The sequence below is a fragment of the Microchirus variegatus genome (genome assembly GCF_963457635.1).
Source record: "Microchirus variegatus genome assembly, chromosome: 10".
NCBI classification, from domain to species: domain Eukaryota; kingdom Metazoa; phylum Chordata; class Actinopteri; order Pleuronectiformes; family Soleidae; genus Microchirus; species Microchirus variegatus.
The window spans coordinates 9,215,025-9,239,758 of NC_139811.1; the positions used below are offsets into that span (position 1 = coordinate 9,215,025).

At 39.1% G+C, this 24,734-nt stretch overlaps 1 protein-coding gene across 1 annotated transcript; it reads right to left on the bottom strand.

Moving 5' to 3' along the window:
• Positions 1-5,891: 5,891 nt before the first annotated feature.
• gucy2ca (guanylate cyclase 2Ca) lies at positions 5,892-22,492 on the bottom strand (the record flags this gene model as incomplete). The annotated part of the gene is made up of 27 exons (XM_083897071.1): positions 5,892-6,099; positions 6,415-6,491; positions 6,594-6,688; positions 6,775-6,873; positions 7,958-8,132; positions 8,586-8,778; positions 9,358-9,516; positions 9,808-9,899; positions 9,985-10,073; positions 10,213-10,350; positions 10,423-10,555; positions 10,727-10,813; positions 11,088-11,192; positions 11,291-11,362; positions 11,461-11,523; positions 12,193-12,286; positions 13,081-13,162; positions 13,331-13,448; positions 13,530-13,615; positions 14,807-14,951; positions 15,053-15,164; positions 15,258-15,357; positions 15,948-16,066; positions 16,152-16,370; positions 16,483-16,550; positions 19,769-19,881; positions 22,282-22,492. 27 exons carry the CDS (start codon positions 22,490-22,492, stop codon positions 5,892-5,894), a joined length of 3,252 nt encoding a protein of 1,083 aa, XP_083753197.1.
• Positions 22,493-24,734: the final 2,242 nt, after the last annotated feature.

Sequence of the window (24,734 nt, forward strand, 5' to 3'; positions counted from 1 at the left end):
TAGCTGGACAAAAAAACTAGTAGAGTAACCATTGTCAATGAAGAACTGGGCTAAGACTGAGAGGAGGACATGAGGGATATTTCAATGGTCCTCTGCCACAGTGACAAAACATCTAAACATTTTGACTTGCAGTGCTTACACAATGCCAAAGGGACAATGCATTTTGGGGGCACTGACTATTTACATGAGAAAGAAATGTGGTTTTGACACATAAGTGAACTGTTTTGGGAGAGATGTGAGCTTCTGCAGGTGAACCATGGTGTTGTGCTGAACCATCCAGTTTATTTTGTCAAAAGCACCAAGAGTGTGGAGATCGTCCGGTCTGGTTCGAGAAATGAGCCAAACCAATTGAGAAGGATCTCTTGCATTTTGGTGACACTGACTATTTATATGGGAAAGGAATTTAGTTTTGAAGCATGAGTGAACAGTTTTGGGAAAGATATGAGCTTTTGCAAGTGAACTATGGTGTTGTGCTGAACTGTAAGACTATTGTGCCAAACGATCTTAGAGTTTTGAGAATGTAATTTCGGTTTCAAGAAATGAGCCAAACCAATCGAGAAAAACGGTAAACTTTGGCTTTTTTTTTTACTTTTTTTACTTTTTGGATCTTTTTTTCTTTGAGATCACATTCTGGTTTGTCTCTCCTTCAATCCAATGCCTTGATGCATCGTGATCGCCAGTGACACAATGAACAATCAATTAGTATCTGATCCAAACTCAAGTGTCTCAAGGTCGGGACCTCTGTTTTTGAAACAGAGAGCAAGCTCTCACTGCCCCCAGAGACATATAGCGATTCACCCTTTCCTATGAAATGGGGGAACTGAAACATCTGTCAGTCTCTCTGCACTCATCACACCCCTCTGCACCTCACACTCATGTATTGGAACATATTGTTTGAGTCACAAACACGAGTTTACAAGGAGCTAACTGTGCAGCAGGTCTCCTCACTGCTGTCTCAGCCATGGTCAAGAAGGATTGTTCTGCTGGCCTGAAGTGGGACAATGTTGTCACGGACTGTGTCTTTAAGGATGCTCAAACTAACATCAAGACTGAGCCTCCAACAGGTGAGTTCAGTTTAATTTTTTCACTCTCAATTTCAATCTAGTACTGCGTTTTCTGTGTTTAGTATCAACATCGAGATTCAAGACCTTGTGCTTCTTATAGATTCTTATTTGAGTTTGTCTTTACATTCCAAACAATAAAGTGTGTTATATTTTCATTATTGTAAACACCCATAATTTGACTGACATCATCTTGACAGCACCTGTGCTCCTTCAGGGGCAAACAGCTTTTCTGTCTGTATTTAGTAATGTGTCTGTTCCCCTCAGAGCCGCGCCTGCAGGCTGATGTGGGCCAGGTGAGACACACGGGTCTGGCTATACAGGCTGATGTGGGCCAAGTGAGACACACGGGTCCGGCTACACAGGCCGATGTGGGCCAGGTGAGAGACACGGGTCTGGCTACACAGGCAGACTCACTGATTCTGCTGACTCCAGCCCTGTGGGTCTTTGTGGTGCTGGCTACAGTTGGGTCCCTGTTGGTTCTGGCTCTCTGGTTCATCGTTTACAGACGACAAATCAGAATCAATGGCACCACAGGTAAGGGCAACTCCTGTCAGTGATTTATATGACATTATTATTATTTCTAATTTCAGAAGATAGATAGATAGATAGATAGATAGATAGATAGATAGATAGATAGATAGATAGATGGATAGATGGATAGATGGATAGATGGATAGATGGATAGATGGATAGATAGATAGATTGATAGATAGATAGATAGATAGATAGATAGATAGATAGATAGATAGATAGATAGATAGATAGATAGATAGATAGATAGATAGATAGATTGATAGGTAGATAGATAGATAGATAGATGGATAGATGGATAGATGGATAGATAGATAGATAGATAGATAGATAGATAGATAGATAGATAGATAGATAGATAGATAGATAGATAGATAGATAGATAGATAGATAGATAGATAGATTAGTACTGAATTGTTTGCAGAATCATGAGAGCAAAGTGTGGGGCTCACAGACAGGAAGGGGGTGAAGTTAGACGTTCAACACTCCAGAAACGGCACGGTTTCTGTTCTCTTTTCGCCTCGCGTCCCATGGGTCTGCCCCGCTCTCTTAGCAGCTATTCTGGTTTGAACACACATCCGTTCGTTTTTTTCAGGGTGAATTAAGTCTCCACGTACCGTAACCTTAAAAAAACACGCACTGACAAAAGGACATTCAGAGAGGCACTTAAATCGTTGATACTTGCACTCATATAACAGCATAATGGTGTTGCCTGGTAAACAGTGATATAGGTCACCTGAAGGCGGCCGATATCTGTGTTGACTGTGTTGAAAATAAATCTACTGCAGCTACAGTAAACCCCAGACCTTGGACCTTGCGCAGAGGAAGGTTTAAATAAGTCTGTAAAAATAAACGTCTGTGCTCTCGATGATTAATATGCCGACATGGCAAAAACGTCAATTTTATGGAATGACTCTCATGTGCTTCTTAACTCAATTATACCTAAAACAAAGAGAAGCTGTGCTCACTTTATCAGTAGCATGCTCCTCTACTCAGTGAGTAAACTGTGTGACAGTCGATCTTTATCCGTAGGACAATAAGGACCTCAGCATGTAGATTAGTAGAGTGGAGGTATTCAGCTTTGCCTGCTCAGCTGTTGTGAAACACGTCAGGTTTGCACTTGATGCACTGCAGACTTTTTCAGGAGTTATAAAACTCACTCTGCCTCATTATCGTCCAGAACACAATACGTTATTTTTTTATTATAATGGTTGTAACTGGGATTACATAACTGACATCATTTGAATACATGTTATGACCCTCAATTCAAGAACTATAACTTCTCTATACATTTATAATGGATATTTAAAGGTGCCATATGTAAGAATGTGGCCAAAAACGGTTACTACATTCAAATTCAAAATACCGAGGTCTTTTAGGTTTCGTTTTCTGACGTAACTGGCAACCCCTGGTTGCTCGGCAGCTGAGACTCTACTGACTGCAATGATTGGTAGACGGCGGTAGGTGGCGCCACATGCCAAAACATGATTTCAAAACATAAACATGATTTGCAGTCTGCAAAATATTTTTTTTAATGCAAATGTTTTGTCTGTACTGTTGTTGTTGGTGAGTTCAGTTTGTTATATGAACATTATTCCTGAGTCTCTGTGACATATTAGGAGGATTTTATGGCCAGTTGCTTTAGATTTATTACATAATGCAACTTTAATCTAATGCTGTGAGGAAATATGTGCAATATATGCAATATTGCAATGTGCAATATATATCCATCCTTCCATCCATCTTCTACCGCTTTATCCTCCAGGGGTGCTGTGCCTATCTCAGCTGACATTGGGCGATAGGCGGGGTACATGCTGGACAGTTCGCCGATCAATCACAGAGACACATAGAGACAAACAACTATCCACTCTCACACTCACACCTACGGTCAATTTAGAGTGTCCAGTTTGCCTAATATTGTGCCATATTGCATGTTTTCGGACTGTGGGAGGAAACCGGACAACCCGGAGAAAACCCACGCACACACAGGGAGAACATGCAAACTCCAGGCCTTCTTGCTGCAAATGCAAGAGTGCTAACCGACAACACCAACTGTGTAACTCTGTGGCTAAATGTAAATGGTTTGAATTAATGACGTCTGGAGTTAAAATGATCATTGATGCCGTTAAAATTCTTGGTACATGCAGAGCCCGTACAGAAAGCAGAGACGCTGGCCACAGTCCACCTCGTCCCTTCAGAAAGAGACGGCCAGGCTGAGACGTTTCAGAGAGCAGTGGAGGCACCGTCATCCCCCTGTGCCGCACAACGGCACCTGGAACCACACACGGGGACGTGTTGGGAGGAGAGACCGATCGCCGTTACGCTTCCTGCAAAGCACGCGGGGAAAGATGAGGAGAGAGGGCTGCCAGCATGGAGCTCAATGAGTGAGCACAGGATTCCACTTCCTGCCACAGAGCTGGGAGGAACTGCCTTAGTCACGACGAAAACGATCTAGGTGTGTTCTTGCACACTGTACGGACAAACGTATTCAGACACCTGACCATTACACCAACAGGGACTGTAATGACACATTCAAATACATATACATGTACTTTAATATGGAGATGGTCCCCCTTTTGCAGATATAATAGCTTCCACACTGCTTGGAAGACAAGATTTTGAAGTGTTTCTATGGGAATTTGTGCCCATTTATGGCACTTTTCCTCCACATGGCACCAGAATGGCACAGTACGGCACGGCTCTCCTCTACACAATTTGGTTGGTTTTCCATTACAGTATAGTATCTCCTAAACTTGGGCGGGGTATTGGTTCTGCTCACTTGGAGCCATTATTCTGTAGAGCATTTATGAGGTCAGGCACTGATGTTGCACCAGCTCATCAAACCATGTCTTCATAGTCTTTGCTTTGTGCACTGAGACACAATAGTCATGTTGGATTAGAAAAGGTTCTTCCACAAAGCGTTGCCACAAAGTTGGAAACATCGCATTGTCCAAAATGTCTTGGTATGCTGAAGAGTTAAGATTGTCCTTTATTGGAGATAAGGGGCCTTGAGGCCAAAGCCTGAGTTGAAACACCTGAATTCAAAACATTTGTCGATATAGTGGATGTATATTTTTGCAAGGACAACAAAACATACAAACCACAAACCTTGAGAGGACATTTTGGAAGGTCTTCACATCTTTTAAGGGCTTTTCGTGGGTTAAGACTTGGGTTAAGGGTAAAAGTTAGAATTGGGTTTAGGTTAAGGATAGGGTTGGGCATTTCATGTGTGTCTATTGCAAAGTAAGGATATTTTGTTGATGTGGTGAAATCAAAAACTTTGAATATCTATTCTTCAGTTTCTTATGTTTTTATCTCACAGTTGTCGTGTTAAAATTGTTTGATGCACATGTATATATTTGACAATATTACGGCGTGAGACTTGTAAAGGCAGGCTTGTATTTGCTGTAAAGTAAGCAACTTGTGTCATATTTCAAACGTCATTTAATAAAACACATAACAACAATAATCACAGAAACATTTGGGATGTTCTGAAAACTAGGTAGCATGGTTGTGACGTTAAACAGGAACATTCTTGACGTAGTAATATGAGGATACAGTTTCACTGTCTTTGCAGCAGAAAAGGCTATTTACACGGTAAATAATTTTGTCAAACCTTCTCAATCAGTGAGCTCACAACGGGTGACATCGAAGTATGAACAGAGAACTTTTCACAGGAAAGTCACAAACAGAACATGTCTAATCTAACTTTGATATGTTGAAGCTGTGGTTTGTTAGTAGCTCTTAAAGGAAAAGTCCTGCCCAAAAAAAAAAACGTCTGGAAAGATTTACAGTCTAGCCACAGTGCTTTTGGAATTTGGTGCCCCCGAGTGGTAATATTGAAAACAAACACAGACAATAACTGTAAAGCGTGGTCTGGTCCCCACAATTTACCTGTTTAGTCTTATTATTTATATAGTATATAGTCTATATACTTATATAGTCTTATATTCTTTACTCATTCAAACGAATAAAAGATCAAATGCATTGAAATAAAGTTTGGTGTAAAAAAAAAAAGTGTCAGTGCCACACAATAAACGAGGATGCTAATCCAAGCACTTCTGCCTCAACAAAAATAAAAATAACACCTGATTTTAGCTTTTTTTAGTTTGGGGACAGAGGAGGAGAGTGGGGTGTTAGGGGGATTAAACAGAAATGAATCCTTACACAGGCATGTTTATTATAACATAAGTCCCACCTTTAACATGCCTGCATGTACCACAGCTGTACGTCAGTCACTTCAACCCCTTGATGAAAAGATCTTCCCAAAAAAGTGGCGCGAAAGTTGGCCTGTAATCACAGGTAGGTACTGGGGTTGTCTGTGACTGCCAGGTGGAAGTACTCGGGCTGACCGTCACTCTGCACGCTGCTGCCTCTCTCCCTGGGACGGACTTTGGTCGAAAGCGTCTTCCTCTTTTCGAAGCCCTCTCTTCCACCTCCACGCTTCTCCAGACTGGACACGATCATCTCTGCCAGGTCCTGCTGGAGCCGCTGGAAGTTCTCCCTGATATGAGACGGAACATCGCAATCATTTACTGTGGACAGTGGTCTACGGAATACCCACGTTTCCAGTCTGCTGCAGTTTTGAAATCTTTGTTGATGTTTTTCTTCCTCTATTTGGTCTTTTTGAACAGACTTTCTTTGTGTGCTGCATGCAAAAATACTACCAGACCTGACAGAGGGAGCATTTGAGTGTATACAGCAGCAGTAGAATATATTTCCTAAAACGTTCTGTGGGAACTTCTATGTGTTTTCAGGCATACTCCAATGGTTTGAATCTAACAGACATTTATGTATGTTTTAGAGTAAATCTACTCACGCTGTTGGCGGTGTCGGCAGGTTGTATTTTCCTCCCGTCATCCCCGTTAACCAGTATGTCATCTCTTTACCTTTACCCTGTGAGTCATTTACACACACGCACACAGGAAATTAAACCACTCGCAGCACAGTTCGTACAAAAAGACGAGTAAATCAAGAGGCAAATCCAACCACGCTCACCTTCAGGTATGTCTCTCCTCTCTTTTCATATTCAAACTTGCAGTCAGTCCTCTGTAGGATTCTGATGGTGGACTGGCTGACGTGAATTCTCAGAGCTAGAAAGACACCGGGCATTTTAACTCAGACAATCAGTGTGTGTGTGTGTGTGTGTGTGTGTGTGTGTGTGTGTGCTGTCTCTTACGCAGGCCCGTGGACTCCATGCGTGAGGCGGTGTTGACCGTATCGCCAAAAAGACAATAGCGAGGCATCTTGTTCCCCACCACTCCTGCCGCACACGGTCCTACACACAAACACCACATACCTGATTTAGGTTTTTGGATCTCATTCCTACTCAGTCAGCTACGCTGATAGTTTGTTGGGGTGTGATTTAGTATTGGCAATTCTTATTCTGCCACTTGATGCCAGTCACATCTATCTATAAAGCAAGTTGTGTCTGTGTGTCTGTCTGTGACAGGCATATCTCGCTGACCGTTAGTCTTTGGATATGGGTTGAGCATGGCCCGATGGTGTGCACCCTTGATTTTCACATTTTTTGGAGGGATTTTAATTTTCACTGATTTATCATGCTGCACCAGGCAGGCAGCGTCTCATCAGCAGCAGCTGCGCTGTCTGGAGCGGGGAGGTGGGAGTGAAGAGGATGTCCTCGCCGTGGGTGAGACATTTTCACACAGTTCACTGCAGAACATGGCGTTATACTGAAACAACGAGATGTCCATTCACCAATACGCGAGCACATATTTATTTTGCATTAGCATTGCTACTACTTTGCTGCTAACTTTGTGAAAAAGGTAAGCTAGCGAGGCTACGCTTAGCATTAGCGTAGGGAGAACATAATACAAACACTGTGCAACCTCATTAGGCACAATGCAAATGTTTTCATTTTTGATTAGCATTAGCGTAGCTAGATGTTGTGACTGTCAGCCACGCCAGCCACGCACAGTGTTTGTGTTATGTTAGCCTTTATGTTCCTTATCATGCCATATCATTACCATAACTGAAAAATCTTCTTCAGCTCCCTCTATAGGAATACATACTTCCTACGGGCACTGCACTAGTGATTAAACAAAGAAGAAAAACTGCATTATCAGCTTGGTTTGGTAAGCTTTTTTTTGTAAGTGATTTGTTACTGTATGTCATTGCCATACCTGAATACATGAGATATTATTAGTTCTGTCACCACACCCTCCCTTCTGTTCTCAGTAGGTAAGAAACAAAGAAAGGAAGGAGACTTTTATAGTTTTCTTTTTAGATAGATAACATTAGGCTAAAGTGAGTCCAGATGACAAGAAGGTGTACATTTATATGACGAGGTCCTTTTTTAAAATATTATTATTAAATAATATGCAATCATGAATTTGTTTTACCTGAATGCACCCCAATACGGATCCACAGAGGGATGCCAGGCAGGTGCTGCAACTGAAAGGTCCCCACAAATGCCAGGATGTCCAGAGCCATGTGTGCAATGTCCACTGCATGCCTGTTGCCATTGCGTTTGGGCAAACCTGACGCAACCATGTACGCGTCTCCTATAGTCTCAACCTGAGAGATAATGTATTGACCAAAACATTATCTGCTATTGCAAAAGAAAATAAATAACCACAACCACAGGAAATACAGAACAATCACAGACTCCTGAATGCAGTCAAGTTCACTTGAGTTCAATTCAGTTTTATCTTCCTGTAGCACAGGCCGTGCTATGTACAGACTCATGTAACATATGTAGTAAAAACTATAATGGAAGTCAGTAAAAGGGATTTAATGACATACCCTCAAAGTGTTTATGATATGCTGTACTGTATCAGCAGCACATGGACAGACAATTCTTGAGATATGGCCAAAAATAAAAAAGAGAAATGCGTTTGTTAGGTGTTAGGTCACAATAAACTTCACCTTCGACCTTTGACCAAAATCTGATCACGTGATATCTCGTTCATCAGAGTCCGGTGGACTCATTAACTTCCACCACTCGTGTGGGAACAGTATGCAGCGTACCTTATAGACATCATGGTGGTCTAAGATGCTGTCAAAGTTCTTGTAGATGTCGTTCAGCATGTCAACCACCTCCATGGGCGTACTGTAGTGGCAGAGGGTGGTGAATCCCACGATGTCACTGAAATAAACCGTCACCTCCTCAAACAGCTCTGGCTCCACTCTGCCCGTCTCCTTCAGTGAACGCACCACTGGACTGAGGAGATGCAAAGAGAGGGTAAAAAAAAAAAAACGGATTTATTCACAGGGTTTAAATCTGCCCTCTGCATTTAAACACACACATAATGCAAAAGACAATATTACATAAACAGGATAAATAACGGTAAAGGGGAACAAGAACGCCATACGAGTAGGTAAACATTGCCATGACTTGTAATTAGGGATTAGCTGATACAATACTCCATTTTTATATACAAATATACATAGATACATATATATATATACATACATATATCTATAGATAGATAGATAAAAACTAAAACTGATGAAAAATCCAAAATTATTATACCCTTGCATATTGTATATACACATTACATAATGTATTGTGCTTCAAGCTGGAAACATTAGATACCACATGTATCTAATGTGGTATCTTCAAGTTCCCAATGTTGCTAAAATGTCTGTATTGCGGTACCCAATCACCATTGCTCCCAATTGAGCTTTCTTAGAAGGTTTCTTATAGAAAATGGGTTCAATGCAGAGAAGTAATATCCCCTTTCGGGACTGATAAAGGACACAAACACCACTTCATCCATGTGCAGCAGCATGAACCCACCGGGGAAGCAGCATGAAGTTTAGGTGATCGGCTCTGTCCCTCTCCCGTTTGTATAAAGAGGTTCTCTCCTCCACCAGATGCTCCAGAGTCCTCGAGTAGTTCTGCAGACGTCGGATGAGATTGTCCATGTACGTCTCAGTGGCTTGGTTGTGTAGATTACTGAGGAAACACAAGCATCATCGACAACACTGTTCATATTGTGTACTTACAGTATTGAGCCATAATGCAGAGAGAAAAGTGTTGCATTAAATGTGTTAGGTCATAGCGAGAAGGATTTCATACAAACCCCTTTTTTAAAATCCTCACTTATAATGCAATGCAAGAAAAACTGAAATCTGTCGTTTCCAAATTTACTTAAGCCTTTATTTTACAGACAAAAGGAGTTTTCATCTTTCACAATATTATGTACTAAAGATAGATGGTGAAATACTTTAAATGACTGAAACGTACCTGAAAATCTTACCCAGCACCACTTCTATCCTTTTAAAATCTGGCCTCCGCTCTGGGTCTTCTTCCCAGCAGTTTTTTATGAGCACATACAACTGTGTACACAAACGCAGAGAAAATCAGAGGCACCCTGTGTTACTGTAAGTATCCTCCTGAGTTGTTGTTGTTCGCCCTCTTTACCTCAATCTCCCGCTCTGATGCGCCTTCAAAGCTGAGGTCGGGTCTGAACACAGTCATGTCAGAGGGATACTGCACTCTGTAGAGCTTCTCTGTGGAATCACACCGCCAAAGTTTAAAAATGTGGAAATAGTTTTGGCAAATCCACATCTAAGGAAATACTTATTAGGGTTCACTTTGGGTGAAAAGCAGACCTCTATGTTGTGTATACACACGGTGTGCAGGATCTACCTATCATATTGGAGCAGTGCTGTGTATGAAATGGATCTCGCCTCATCATGATCTCGTGGCCGATGATGGCGTAGCTGTAGACGTCTCCTCTTTGAGACACTCCGCCTTTACGGAGATGCTCCGGGGCTGTCCACACATCTGAGAGGAGAGGAGAGGAGTTCACTTATCACTAATCTGACTCAGAGATGAAGAAAAAAAACGCAATCTCACCTCTGCCTGGGCTCAAGATTGTGTGGCAGCCAAAGTCCGTGATCTTGACCACCATGCGGTTGTCAACTACACAGTTGGAGGACTTGAGGCGTCCATGCACCGCAATATTACTGGAGTGGAGATATGACATGCCCTATAGGGGGTTAAAAAAAAAAAAAAAAGGAGAAAATGCTTTAGTCCTGGATGCAGTTTGTTGTTGTTGTTTTCCTCTGTTGTGTCATTATGTGTGTGTTTAAACGCAGTCACATTTAAGCTGGCAGCTGTGACGTACTGTTGATAAAAGAGGAATAACCGTTTCACAAACCTTTGCTATGTCGTACATGACTGATATCTTGAATTCCATATCCATGAATGTTTCGTCTGGGTATGAGATCCTGTCTTTCAGAATGTACTGGGGGAAGAAACATATGGATATGTGACGTGAAATTAGAGAACATATACATACAGTTTGGTCAGTAATTGGCAATAAAAAACTCAATTGGTCAATAATTGTCAGTGAACCGTCCTGAATGTTGCACACAGGACCTTAGAAGCAAACTAATAAGAAACACATGGGAACAGAAATACAACCGTCTTGAAATAGTTGTTGGTTTGTCTGCACTGCACTAAAAAAAAACATATCAACTAATAAAGTAGACTGAGTGATAAGCAACACAGGCTCTTACTCTGAGGGAGCCGCGCTGACACAGCTCAAACACTCCAAACACCCCATACTCAAACTTCACCGTGCCGTAGAACTTGGTCAGGTTGTAATAATCGATCCGCAGCAGCTGGAAAACAAACAAAAGGACAATGGAGGACGACGGGATTAGAACTAGGTTCAAATGTTCCAATGTTGAGATTCACAAAAATATGAAAGCTGCCTTACAGTGTTAAGTTCAATCCTCTGGTCCTCAGAGAAATCCCCATCTGTGTATTTCAGCTCTTTTAGGATCACTGGCTGAAGAAATGAAGCAAAAGGTCTCGAAGTGAACATCTGTTTTTATTCATTCCTAAATATTGATTGATTGATGTTTTTGTAAGTTGTCCTGCTGGTACCTTTTTGTCATAGCATCCTCGATGAGAGAAAAAAGTGCTGTCCTTCCTCTTATCTTCATCAATCTGTTACATAAACACAACTGTATCAACTCAATAGGCTCAAACACAGATGTTATTATTCTATAAAGGCTACAGTACACTCTTAGAAATAAAAGTGCTAAGTAGAACCATATAAGGTTCTTCAGTTTTTTTATAAAGGTTCCACCTGGAACCCTTTTTAAACCCTTTATTCAGGAAAGGGCTTTTATAGGGTTCTTTGGATCAAAATGGTTCTTACTGGAACCATTAGTGTTACCAAGAACCCTTGAAAAACCCTTTCTTCGGGAAAGGGTTTTTGAGAAGCAAAGGGTTCCAGGTAGAACCCCAGCCCTTGTAGAAGAACCCTTTTGGAACCCTTATTTCTAAGAGTGTAGAGACAGACAGCAACAATTGGTGGACAGTTCCTAAAATGATCAGTTTACACTTTACAATGGAACAATTCAACATAGATAGATAGATAGATAGATAGATAGATAGATAGATAGATAGATAGATAGATAGATAGATAGATAGATAGATAGATAGATAGATAGATAGATAGATAGATAGATAGATAGATAGATAGATAGATAGATAGATAGATAGACAGACAGACAGACAGACAGACAGACAGACAGACAGACAGACAGACAGACAGACAGACAGACAGACAGAACAGAACAGAGTAAACAGTGAGTGAATAAGGCTGTTTACCTTCAGTGACACCTCCTTCTGATCTAGTGGACCGATCAGGTGAGGGTTGATGTGAGACCACTTCTTCTGCATGAGACGCTCTTTCCTGTTCTGCCTGATGGTATTACCACACACACGCAAACATGCATGTACTGTCACGATGTCATGATTTCCCTATTTTTGCTACCATGACGATTATTTTGAGTAGTTAATCCAGACATTTCTAAATAAATACCGTCGGTTAGATAAATCAATCACAGCTACGTTTTATGCAGTTGATACTAAAATCAAAACACTGACATCTTAACCCTGAGAACACAGAGCGTTCAAAAAAAGACTATATATACAGAGGCTATAAGAATATTTAATATAGAGTCTTATAACCTTTTTTTTCCAGCACAACCTTTTTTTCAGTTTCACCAACTTTATAAACACACCTGAGCAAAAAGTACTCAAAATGTTTAAAATCCGAAATTTGGAAATACGTCAATTCAAAGTTCACTTGGCTCGTCTATTTTGTGACTTCTGCACAGTTATTGCTACTTTATATCACTGCTTACAATACGATATAAAACGATTCATAACTTTGACTCAACAGCATCATACGAAGACAAATAAAACACACATTGTTTTAAAGGCTGAATATGTGACCTATAAACACACACGCCCAGGATGTCCATATAAGGAGTTGTGGATTATTCCCATGGCAGTTTACCATGGGTGCACACAGATCCACACAGAAAAAAGCTAGAAAAGGTGTGTGTGTGTGTGTGTGTGTGTGTGTGTGTGTGTGTGTGTGTGTGTGTGTGTGTGTGTGTGTGTGTGTGTGTGTGTGTGTGTGTGTGTGTGTGTGTGTGTGTGTGTGTGTGTGTGTGTGTGTGCGTGTGTGTGTGTGTGTCCCATCTCTACCTGTAGAAGATGAGCGCAATGGCTGTCACCACGATGACACTGATACTCAGAACAATTACAATCACGTCCTGCACACTCAAACCTGGAAGCACACACACACACACACACACACACAAACACATGTTGTCGTCACTGTAACAGTGTAAACCTGGAAGTGTCAATCATGATTTTGATGTTTTGCTTCCTGAAAACGTTCTCAACCGCACAGAAGAAAGCTAAACATGGACTGATTGATGTTCGAGAGTATTACTCTGTGGGTTCTCTGGCTGGTCATCGGGCAGTTCACCGTTTTTCCAAGGCAGCTCTATGTTTGTGTCAACCACTCTGGTTTCGTTCCGCGAGGTATCAAACACCACCAGAGTTTTGTACTGTGGAGAGACACAAATGAGTACAAAACATATCGAAAATGTCTCAAACTCTATACCACAGAATGGAGAGAGTGGCCTCACCTTTCCAGTGACGTGGGACGTGTAGATAATAGAAAAGTTAGCATCTCTGTCTCCGTACTCATCGAGCACATAATGTCCTGCCATACCTGCTCTCAGCAGACACACACACACACACACAACAGAGAAATGACAACGTGAACAATGTAATTACATTGAGCTAAAAACTATGTTGACATCAGAACAAGGCAATAAAAGTGGAATGAGGAATGTTCATGTTGTGCTTGGTCAATCGAAGGTGAGGGACATATTCTAAAGTGAAAGATGAAACCATGTTTGGAACCACTTGTATGGGCTTTTTAAGCCTTAGAACACAGAGCATTTTGTCTGCTTTTTTCCATTAATACACTCTTAGAAATAAGGGTTCCAAAAGGGCTGAGGTTCTACCTGGAACCACTTGCTTTCCAGAAGAAAGGGTTCTTGGTAACACTAATGGTTCCAGTAAGAACCATTTTGATCCAGAGAACCCTTTAAAACCCCTTTCGTGAATAGGTTCTATATGTATAGGGTTCTTGGTGGAACCCTCCAAAAGAGAACCTTTTTTGGCTCCAAAAAGGGTTCTCCTATGAGGACAAGCCGAAGAACCTTATATGGTTCTTCTTAGCACTTTTGTTTCTAAGAGTGTATGTTTAAACGTACAGTATAAACAGAGGCAATAAGAATGTGCAATATAGTGTCTTATATCCTTTTTTTTTTCAACACAACATAATAGACAATCTGATACAAAAATAATATATATTTATATATTTTGACCAACTATATAAACTCACCTGGGCAAAAAGTGCTGAAAAAAATGTTTAACATCCGATTGCATGTGTGACATTTGGAAATACGTCACAGTTCAAAGGTCACTTGGCCTCGTTTTTATGACCAAAAATGAAAGGGGAAAAAAAGGCTCTATTTTTTGAGTTGTGCACAATTACTGCTGCTTTATGTCAGTGCTAAAAAATGCGATAGAAAACAAATCATAACTTAGACTCAACAACACATAAGAAGACGAAAAAATTGTGCTTTTTTAAAGCCTGAATATGTGACACACCCAGGATGTACATATAAGGAGTTGTGTATTATTCCCACAGCAATTTACCAAGGGTGAAACACCTTTTGTTTGTCTCTAACATTTTTACCCTCACATAAGACCTTCATGTTACAAACAATGTTAAACAAGAGAAGAGAATAGAACAGATAAATAAGTGGTCCTCTCTTTTTGCTGCATGTTTTGGCCCCTGATTGCAAACTTCATGATGTTGTAACTTTGAGTCATTACTGTCTGTACGCACCGTCAAAGGAGACGTTTCCCAGCGGGTTGTCGCTCAGGGGCACATCATCAGATCCCCTGCTCTGTTGCTGGCTGAGCATTCTCTCTCGGAGCACTTTGCCAAACAGCAGAGTGCCATCGTGATACCCAGCCACATAGTCATTGATCTGCACGTTAGTTTGGACAGAAAACAGAGATCCGGTCAGACTCTTAAAAGCACGGCTGCTTTCCCCGCACAGCGATGTGTTTTTTGTGAGTTGCAGCTCACGGTGTTGTTGTACGTCGAGTTTGATCCCGTGGTGTAGCTCCTCGGTGGCAGAGTGACCACCAGGATGTCCTGCATCATCTTGGCGGACGTTGTGTTGACATAATAATCGGGACTGGAGGAAGGTAAAAGGTTTCAATGTCAACAGCATTACTTCCACACATTGGACACGACGCTCTCATTTTTCCACGCACACAGCCAGGCTTACTTGTAAATATCAATGAGAATGAACATGGTGTCCTCGTGTATTGGCCCCACTTTCTCCTTTATGGAAAAAATCTCATCATGGCTCCCACAGAAAATGAAAACTGAGAAGGATAAATGAAAGTTTCATTAAAACATTTGGGCTGCTCTGTCCAGTAACTGGACATTAAACACTGGTTTACTACTGTGGAAAAACCGCAAAAACGGTGTATCTTTAATACTTTAATCCACTTTACACAACAGCAGGGTTGATGATGTGACGAATAGATTGCTCTACCATGACAGAAAATAAAGAGAAACAAAACTAGGTCATGACTATAGATTTACATGTCTTTATTTGAACCAGCAGCTGTTTCCTGTCACAATCACAACAATCATCCCATAATGTGTGTGAAATAATTTAGATGTTTTCCTCATATTTAATTTCAGAATAATTGTTGTTGTTTGTTTTGCATATTCAATTAGGAGCAGGGAGAAGTTTTGGCACAAACTGGTAATTTATTTTCTTTATCTTCTAATCCTCCTCCTCTGTGTTTACAAGGATTGTATCTGCTGTGATTGTTCAGATCAGGCGGCTGATTAATTTTAGATATTACAGGCACCTTTTCTGTCGGTCAGCAGGACTTTGTTTTTGGAGGGATGATGATTGATGACTCGCAGAGACTCAACACACGCTAAACATTAAAATACCCACTGTTGCTGTGCCTTCTGTTAGAGGTGAGTGCATCCTTCAGCTCGCTCTCACTGCGTAGCATCTCTCTGTTTGTCTGTGTGGCAAATTTATTGGAGGGTGCCTCCAGTGCATTAATGTACCTGTGGAGGTAAAGCAAACCAAACGCTGGATGATGCTCTGTAATGAAGCTTAAGCGCGGTCACCTACAGCCTTGCGTTGTCTCACCAGAAGCAGTCCTCAGTGGCATTGAAGGACTTCTTGTAGATATAGACGTTCTCCCAAGGTTTCTTAAATGGCAATTCTTTCTTCATGAAGTTGATGAAAAAGTCTGAGATCTTTCGCGCCGGAGGCAGAATTCGAGTGAGTTTGGGTTTATAGTCACACGAGAGACCAAAGCTCCCTGCGGAGATGATGGGGATGCTCAGACTCAGGCCAATTTCTTCACTAAGGCAAATAACAAGGGATGAAAAGTCATCATCAACAACAACAACAACAACAACAACAACAAAACAAGCAGTTTTTCAGTGTATGTGTAGAAAAATGAAGTCATACTCACTCCACCAACTGAAATGTGGCATAAGTGCAAGAAGGTCCCAGCATGACACATCCAACTTCATCATTATCCTGTATAGTATGAGCATTATTATTATTATCATTTTATTCTAAACAACACTAAACTTAGTACAATAACCCACATGCAATATATAATGTGCAATAATTCTTGTTTTATTCACATTTCTACAGAATCAACTGTTTTTTCATATTGTACACTGTTAGAAATGTTCCTGTAAAAAAAACAGTAAAGACCTGGCAGCTGGTTTGCCATTATGTTACTTTTTTCTTTTTCAAAATTACCTTCACTGTATTTTACAATTAAATTACTATTTAGCTTGTATTATTTGTACATTTCAATAATCTATTTAAAAATGTGATTGCACACAGTTAAAGGCACTTTTGTTAAGAACAACATGTGACATGTCAATGACTTTAGGTTTCACAAAATCTCAGTTTGAACCTGGCCACAATCACAGAAGGAAAATTAACCTACTGATTTTACAATCATGTGATTAAAGAGAAAAAGCAGCTTCTTATTGCACTTTCATTTATTTGAATGTAAAGATGACAACTGAAACCTTCACATGCTGAACAAATTGGATGTTAAAAACAGTATTACAAACATACATATATAACATATATTAACAGTATTACGAACATATGCCGAATATTACGATGCGAAATTTCAAGTCATTCCGAGATACTTTTTGTTTTTGAGAAGAAAGTCAGCTCACTGTCAAAGTGCATCAGGGCAAATGGATAATTTCCTGAATTTCAAAAATTCATTAAAATTATTCCTTAAGAGGTTTGCAAATATTTTCAAAGGATCCTTGTTCAGGGCGATGCTGACTATTATGATGGTAAAACTCAAGTCATTCCGAAGATACTTTTTGTTTTTGAGACTGAAGTCAGCTCACTGTCAAAGTACTGTACTGTGTGGAAGTCCAAGAACATCGGCAGGAGAGTTACGGCTCACTCAAAGACACCAGGTTTCTCAGTCCAGCCTGTAAGTAGCAGTGGTGAAAACATCTGCAATATCAGAGAAATATGTCACAATGCAAGACGGAAAAACAGTCAAAGTTTAAACTTTAAATTTGTGATCCAATAATTATCTTGAATATAAACTTGCATTTATTTGAATCTGCCCTATCACACACAATAATTAGCATGCACTGTCTTTAAAGTGTTGTCAAAAGTCCTATTTGCACTGGATTAATTACCTTGGGTCACCAGAGGTCCCCAAGTAATACTAATCTCATGCGAATCGTAAATTAGAGTAAATTACATAGACGGTATAATGTTAACACAAACTATCACAAAGTTTAATTAATTCACTGACAAAATGCAGGTGTCAACAAACACAGAAATTAAAATGTGCTCCTTGTGTTGTTTGACTACTTTGAAAATGTAGCTAGCTGCTAACCTAAATCATTCTCGCATGTGCATATGCTGTAATCATCAATCCAAACAAAACTAATCCAATCAAACAATAATATTATATGTAATATGAATCAATAAAATAAAGTTGCTACTCACCAAATAATTAGTAAGATGGAGATGGATCAGGAAATGGCAGGTAAATAGCTTCACATGTGCAGCTCAAGCAATGCTCTTCCCAGAATGCCAGAAATAATGCATGATACTGTTATCTAATACACTTTAAAGGTAAAGTGCTGTAAAATAGGAAGACATTAGAGTTCTGTTTAAAAAAAACAGTAAATGAGCTGTAATTTCACTGATGTTCTGTAATATCAACAGTAAAGCACTGTTTATTAAAAAAAATAAAAAAACACCTTAATATTGTTGAAATTCTGCTGTAAATTTACAGAAATTATTTACAGTATACATATTGTACATATCATTCACACATTGTATCTATTATTCATAGTTTTATTGCTTGCTAAGCACACATTCCGTGTCATGTTTATATTCATGTTAAATTGTTGACTCATTTTGATCAACTTGTGCCTCATTTTATTAAATGATTAACTTTTTTCTTTGGTCTAGACGTGGGATTTCTTCACTTTCACTGAACCCCTAATAGACTTGTCTTAAAGTTGGAGTGTGGAAGACTTAGTGACATCTAATGGTGAGACTCTTGCATTAAACTGTCACTCTCTCAGTGTCGCACTGGACCTTCAACCCAGGGGAACTGGAAGCACTGGAACAAAGATTTAAGACTTATTTCGCTGCTTTTTTCCATTACTGTGCAATATAGTGTCTTATATCCATTTTTTAGCAAAACCTAGACAATCAGATTCCAAAATTAGAATTTTTTTTTTTTCCAAATTTGGGAAATTTGGAAATACGTTCAAAGTATTATACACACAGTTCAAAGTTCATTTGGTTCATTTTTATGAACAAAAAGGGGAAAAAAACGCTCTATTTTGTGACGTCTGCACCATTATTACTATTAAAAATGTCATATACAAGGAATTAGAGCTTTGACTCAACAACAAAACACATTTTTTTAATGAATATGTGACCTATAAACACAAACCCCAAGATGTCCATATAAGGAGATGTGTATTATTCCCACGGAAAATTACAAGTAACCCAGGGAAATCAATTGTGTCTCTAAATTAACATGGGGTTTTTTGTGTGCCATGATAACCACGCCGTCATGGAGCAACAGCCTAACTTGTCCCCGTCGTAGCCAGAGGCGCAGGCAACTGCTTGGGGCCCTGAGCTGATTGGGGGCCCCCGACATTCGGAGCCTGAGGGTTGTTTTTACTGAAATGTGCAGTGACCAGCCGCCTCCCCGTCCCCCTTAAAAAACAATGGGCGATTTACAATGACATCTCAGTAGGAAACCTCCCTAAAGAGGCCCCACCTCACTTTAACCTGTGTGAAGTTATCATTCTTCAAGTGGGAAAATGAAGAGGATTATTTACAGTGTAATATCTTTTTTACTCAGTTTATATATGTTTTTTCAGTTATTTACAGTATTTTATTGTTCTATATATTTATATTGTTTTATAATGTTGGTTCTTTACAGTGTAATGTCCTTTTTTTAAGTTTATATAGTTTTTTTTTAAAGCTATTTACAGTATTTTATTGTTCTTTACATTTATAGTTTCACATACTTTTTAATTACAAGGTATTTCCATGTTATTTCATTCATTTCTGAAAAAAAAAATTGAACTCATACATTTTTCGTTGGTGTCAGATTATTTAAAACATAAAGGTGATGAACACTGGTTGGAAGGGCCCCCTGGGAATTTTTGCTTAGGGCCCCTACAGACTCTAGAATCGCCTCTGGTCGTAGCTCAGAGAAGCACACTCACATACAGCCTCTTGAGTATCGCCACCCCCTCACAGGACGTGCTCCCACATCCCTGCCGGTTGTACACGGTGGTGTTGAACCCATAGAAGTTTGCTGTCAGGTTGAAGTGTAAATCTTGAGGGGAAAAGGGGAAAAGAAAGATAAGAGTTATTAATATTAGAAAGAAAACGTGCTTCTCTGTAATCTAATCTATGCAACGTTTCAATCAAGCAGATTACTTATTTGTCTGAGACTAAAAAGAAAAAGGGCAACCTGTGGCAAACAGTAAGAGTAAGGTCCATTGGGGATTATTAAAAAGAAAGAATAAACGTACAAATAATGCACTGTGATAAGTTCATAGGTAATGTTTACAAATGGCTGTAGAGCATATTAGCTGCATGTGTTCTAACCTGAGGGTTGGACCCTGTCGTGATACATTAGAGAGCAGAAGTGTCATAAAAAGAGCAGTGCATTGTTGGTTCATCCTGAATGCAGCCGTTTAATTATTACAGTCAGTTAGTATAGTACATATTGAAACAGATCAGCTTCTTCTTTTTTCAGGAACACGGATTCTGAGTAACATACGGAACCATTTAATTAAGTAACAAGCTCGTTGTTGTCTTACCTGGATTTATGGGACAAATTTATTACCAACGTCATGTCCGTGTATTCTTTTCTGCTTGTTTGTGCAAGATAATTATCAGAATGTGCACAATTTAAACTGTGTTACCTGTGAGCTCCATCATGCATTTTGATACATTTGTTCCAAAAGAAACAAATGTATATATATATATATGTATATATATATATGTATATATGTGTATACACATATATACATATATATATATACATATATATGTATACACATATATATACATAATTGTGTATACACATATATATACATATATGTGTATACACATATATACATATATATATATACATATATATGTATACACATATATATACATAATTGTGTATACACATATATATACATATATGTGTATACACATATATAAACATATATGTGTATACACATATATAAACATATAAACATATATGTGTATACACATATATAAACATATAAACATATATGTGTACACACATATATATATATACATAAATGTGTATACACATATATAAACATATATGTGTATACACATATATATATACATATATGTGTATACACATACATAAACATATATATGTATACACATATTTACATATATGTGTGTATATATATACCTATATACACTGTTAGAGCCATATTTATACACAGCGATATCCATATACATATAAATATATACATATATATGCACATACATACATATATATATATATATATATATATGTATATGTATATATATATATATGTATATATATATATATATATATATGTATATATATATATATATATGTATATATATATATATATATATGTATATATATATATATATATATATATATATATATATATATATATATGTATATATATATATATATATATGTATATATATATATATATATATATATATATATATATATATATTTCACACTATAATTATAGTATAGTATAAATATAGGTTAAATAGGTTTTAATCAGGTCAATAATGCACAACACACTACATTCATATCCAGGCTGTGACTTTGTTATCATATGATAAATCCTAATCCATAATTTCCCGTCTGCTTCTTCACAATATTATGAAAATAAGTAAGTTGATCTGGATCCTTTCAGCTCAATTTTCCAAAAAAATAACATACACAACAAACATCCACATCCGAGTCAGAGGGTCAGATGAAACGAAAGCCTTTTTTAAAAATCAGTAATCATTTTTACACTCAATGTACACATTTGATTCACCTCAAAAATGAACTTTCCAGAAAAGGGGGTGAAATAATGATATTTTAATTGTCCTGAGAACAGAACAGATCAAATCTCCGATACATTAAATATGCCCTGTGTAATTTTTGATGTTCGTCATTGTTATAGTCCGCTTCTGTCAGGTGTTTGTGAACAGAAATGATCCTAACATTATTTGTATGCTGTGTCTTTCTGAGGACAGTCTCTGTCCAGTAAGACTATCAGACCTTACAGGCAGGTGTGTTGCTCTACTCACGCAATGTTGCTTTAGCCGCAGTCTGTCTTGATACAGAGCAAATCACTTCCTGTGTGCACCGTGTGGCTGCATCGTCGATCAGTCTTAGGCGAGCTCATTTGACAATGGTTTGTCAGAAGTAAAATCCTAAGGTTTGGCCGCCTTTATCAGAGCCGTGGGATTTACACAACAGCGATGTTGACACATTCTTACTCAACAAACTGCAGAGCTCTGTGTTTAATGGTTTTCTGTGAACTGCAGGACCTCAACTTAAAACTTTTCTGCTGATGTTCAACATTTGAAAAACTTAAGACCTTTCACCGACCTCAACATAGTGTCTTCTTCTTCTTCTTCTTCTTCTTAGCTTTACATTGTATCAATTGTAGTGGCTATTGTGTGTTTAAAGATTGCATCAAAACAGGAACTTATCAGTCCATACCATGGTGAATGTTCTCCAGCGTGTCCTTTTTAATAGCATCCTCCACAGCTTCCTGCACAAGTGGCCGACTCCAGTCATACGTGTTGTCCTCCAGCAGCACGACATTAATAATGTATTTGTGTTTGGATGACAAACAGTTATCTAGCATCTTGTTGCCGATCACCGCCATTATCAGCACGCCCAGGTAGAGTAAACTGTGCGAGCAGTGCATCTTGAGCCCTTGGATTTTCCTCGTCCACTAAGAATTCTGCGTCTGTTACACAGTTTCTACATGACAAAAAATTACAGAACTCTGAAACTCAGGCAAACGCCGGGTGGAAAGCTGCTCTTTACATTTGTCCACCTTAGTAGATCCTCTCCATTTACAATGGTTAAGTCCAAAAACAGAAGAGAACAGGGCTCTTCAGTGACTAAGCAGAAGTCACACAGCAACGTATCTCAACGTCCAGCATCCGCAAGAGAAGAAAATCAAATGTTGCCCGTAGCAGCTTGTTCTGAGCACAGAGAGAAAGTGTAGATTGAGAAAGGCAGTCTTCACAAACGTTGTTCCACTAGCGCGAGCCTGAGATCGATTATCCCCCACCGTGTTTCAGGCTGGTCTACCTGGCCTCCATGTGTTAATGAACAACTGTAGAATGACGGTTGATGCAGCAGTTAGAGGGAGGGTATAGTGCACAAGGAAAGACTCCCACACTCCATCTGATGTGATCACTCCCACAGAAATGCTCTCAGATGATAATTTATTGTGTTTATAAACATGTGGGTTACGCCTCATATAACGTCTGCTCTGAATAACATTCGAGATTGTTCTTGAACCTGACCAGATTTTCAGCGAAATCAAAAAGTGCGAGAAAAATATTCCAATAACGAAAACAGATAAAGTCTATTTAAGTCTTATTATTCATATGTTGATACAAATAATCATATGTTGACAGGTGAATTTGTGTTTAGAAATATTTTGCCCATTTTTTCCACAATCTAGTCTGTTCTGAGGACAGACAAAGGATCACAATGTGAGAGGAGCAAAGGTCAAAGGAGGCCATAAAAGTGAAGGCTTATGTGGAGCTGATAAATACTGTCTGCTATAAAAGCAGGGTGGATTAAGTCTATAAAGTCGTGGCCAAGCTGTCGAAACAATGTCACCACAATCCTTACAGTGGGCTTTAACATTTTCATTCATTTTGATTGAGTTATTCAAGTGCAGAGGTGACTATTCCACTCAGGGAAGTAAAAGTACCACTATTTTGAAAAAACTTTACTTAAGTACAAGTAAAAAATACTGGTCTAAAAATATGCGAAAGCTAAAGTAAAAAAGTGGCTTGTTTAAAATGTACTCACAAACACAACACAAATCTCACATGAATTGTTTGTAATTAAAAAAATATATAATTAAGGCAAATTTTACAAATTAAATGTAAATGAATGTAAACACAATGTATCAGTCAAGATGGGTCAAAGGTCACAAATGCTTCAACTTTCTCACTCACGCATGGACCTTAATTAGCTCCAATTCACCTGTCCACATCATTCACCTATCCTGGTCATTCACATGTCCTGATCATTCACCTGTCTTCATCATTCATTCACCTTCCCTCATCATTCACCTGCCCTCATCATTCACCTGTCCTCATCATTCATTCACCTGTCCTCATCTCTCACCTGTCCTCATCATTCACCTGTCCACATCATTCACCTGTCCACTTCATTCACCTGTCCACATCATTCATTCACCTGTCCTCATCTTTCACCTGTCCTCATCATTCACCTGTCCACATCATTCACCTGTCCACATCATTCATTCACCTGTCCACATCATTCATTCACCTGTCCACATCATCCACTTGTCCTCATCATTCAGCTGTCCACGTCATTCATTCACCTGTCCAAATAATTCATTCACCTGTCCACATCATTCACTTGTCCACTTCATTCAACTGTCCTCTTCATTCACCTGTCCACATCATTCATTCACCTGTCCATATCATTCGCTTGTCCACATCATTCACCTGTCCTCGTCATTCACCTGTCCACATCATTCATTCACCTGTCCGTATCATTCGCTTGTCCACATCATTCACCTGTCCTCGTCATTCACCTGTCCACATCATTCACTTGTCCACATCATTCAACTGTTCTCTTCATTCACCTGTCCACATCATTCACCTGTCCACATCATTCACTTGTCCACATCATTCAACTGTTCTCTTCATTCACCTGTCCACATCATTCACTTGTCCACATCATTCAACTGTTCTCTTCATTCACCTGTCCACATCATTCACCTGTCTACATCATTCACCTGTCTACATCATTCACCTGTCTACATCATTCACCTGTCCACACCATTCACCTGTCCTCATCAAGTCCTCAAACACACATAGATGTTTGGCCAAATGGTTTCACTACTTGATAGTGCCAATGCTTTAATCAAACCTTAATCTGTCTTAATCTTG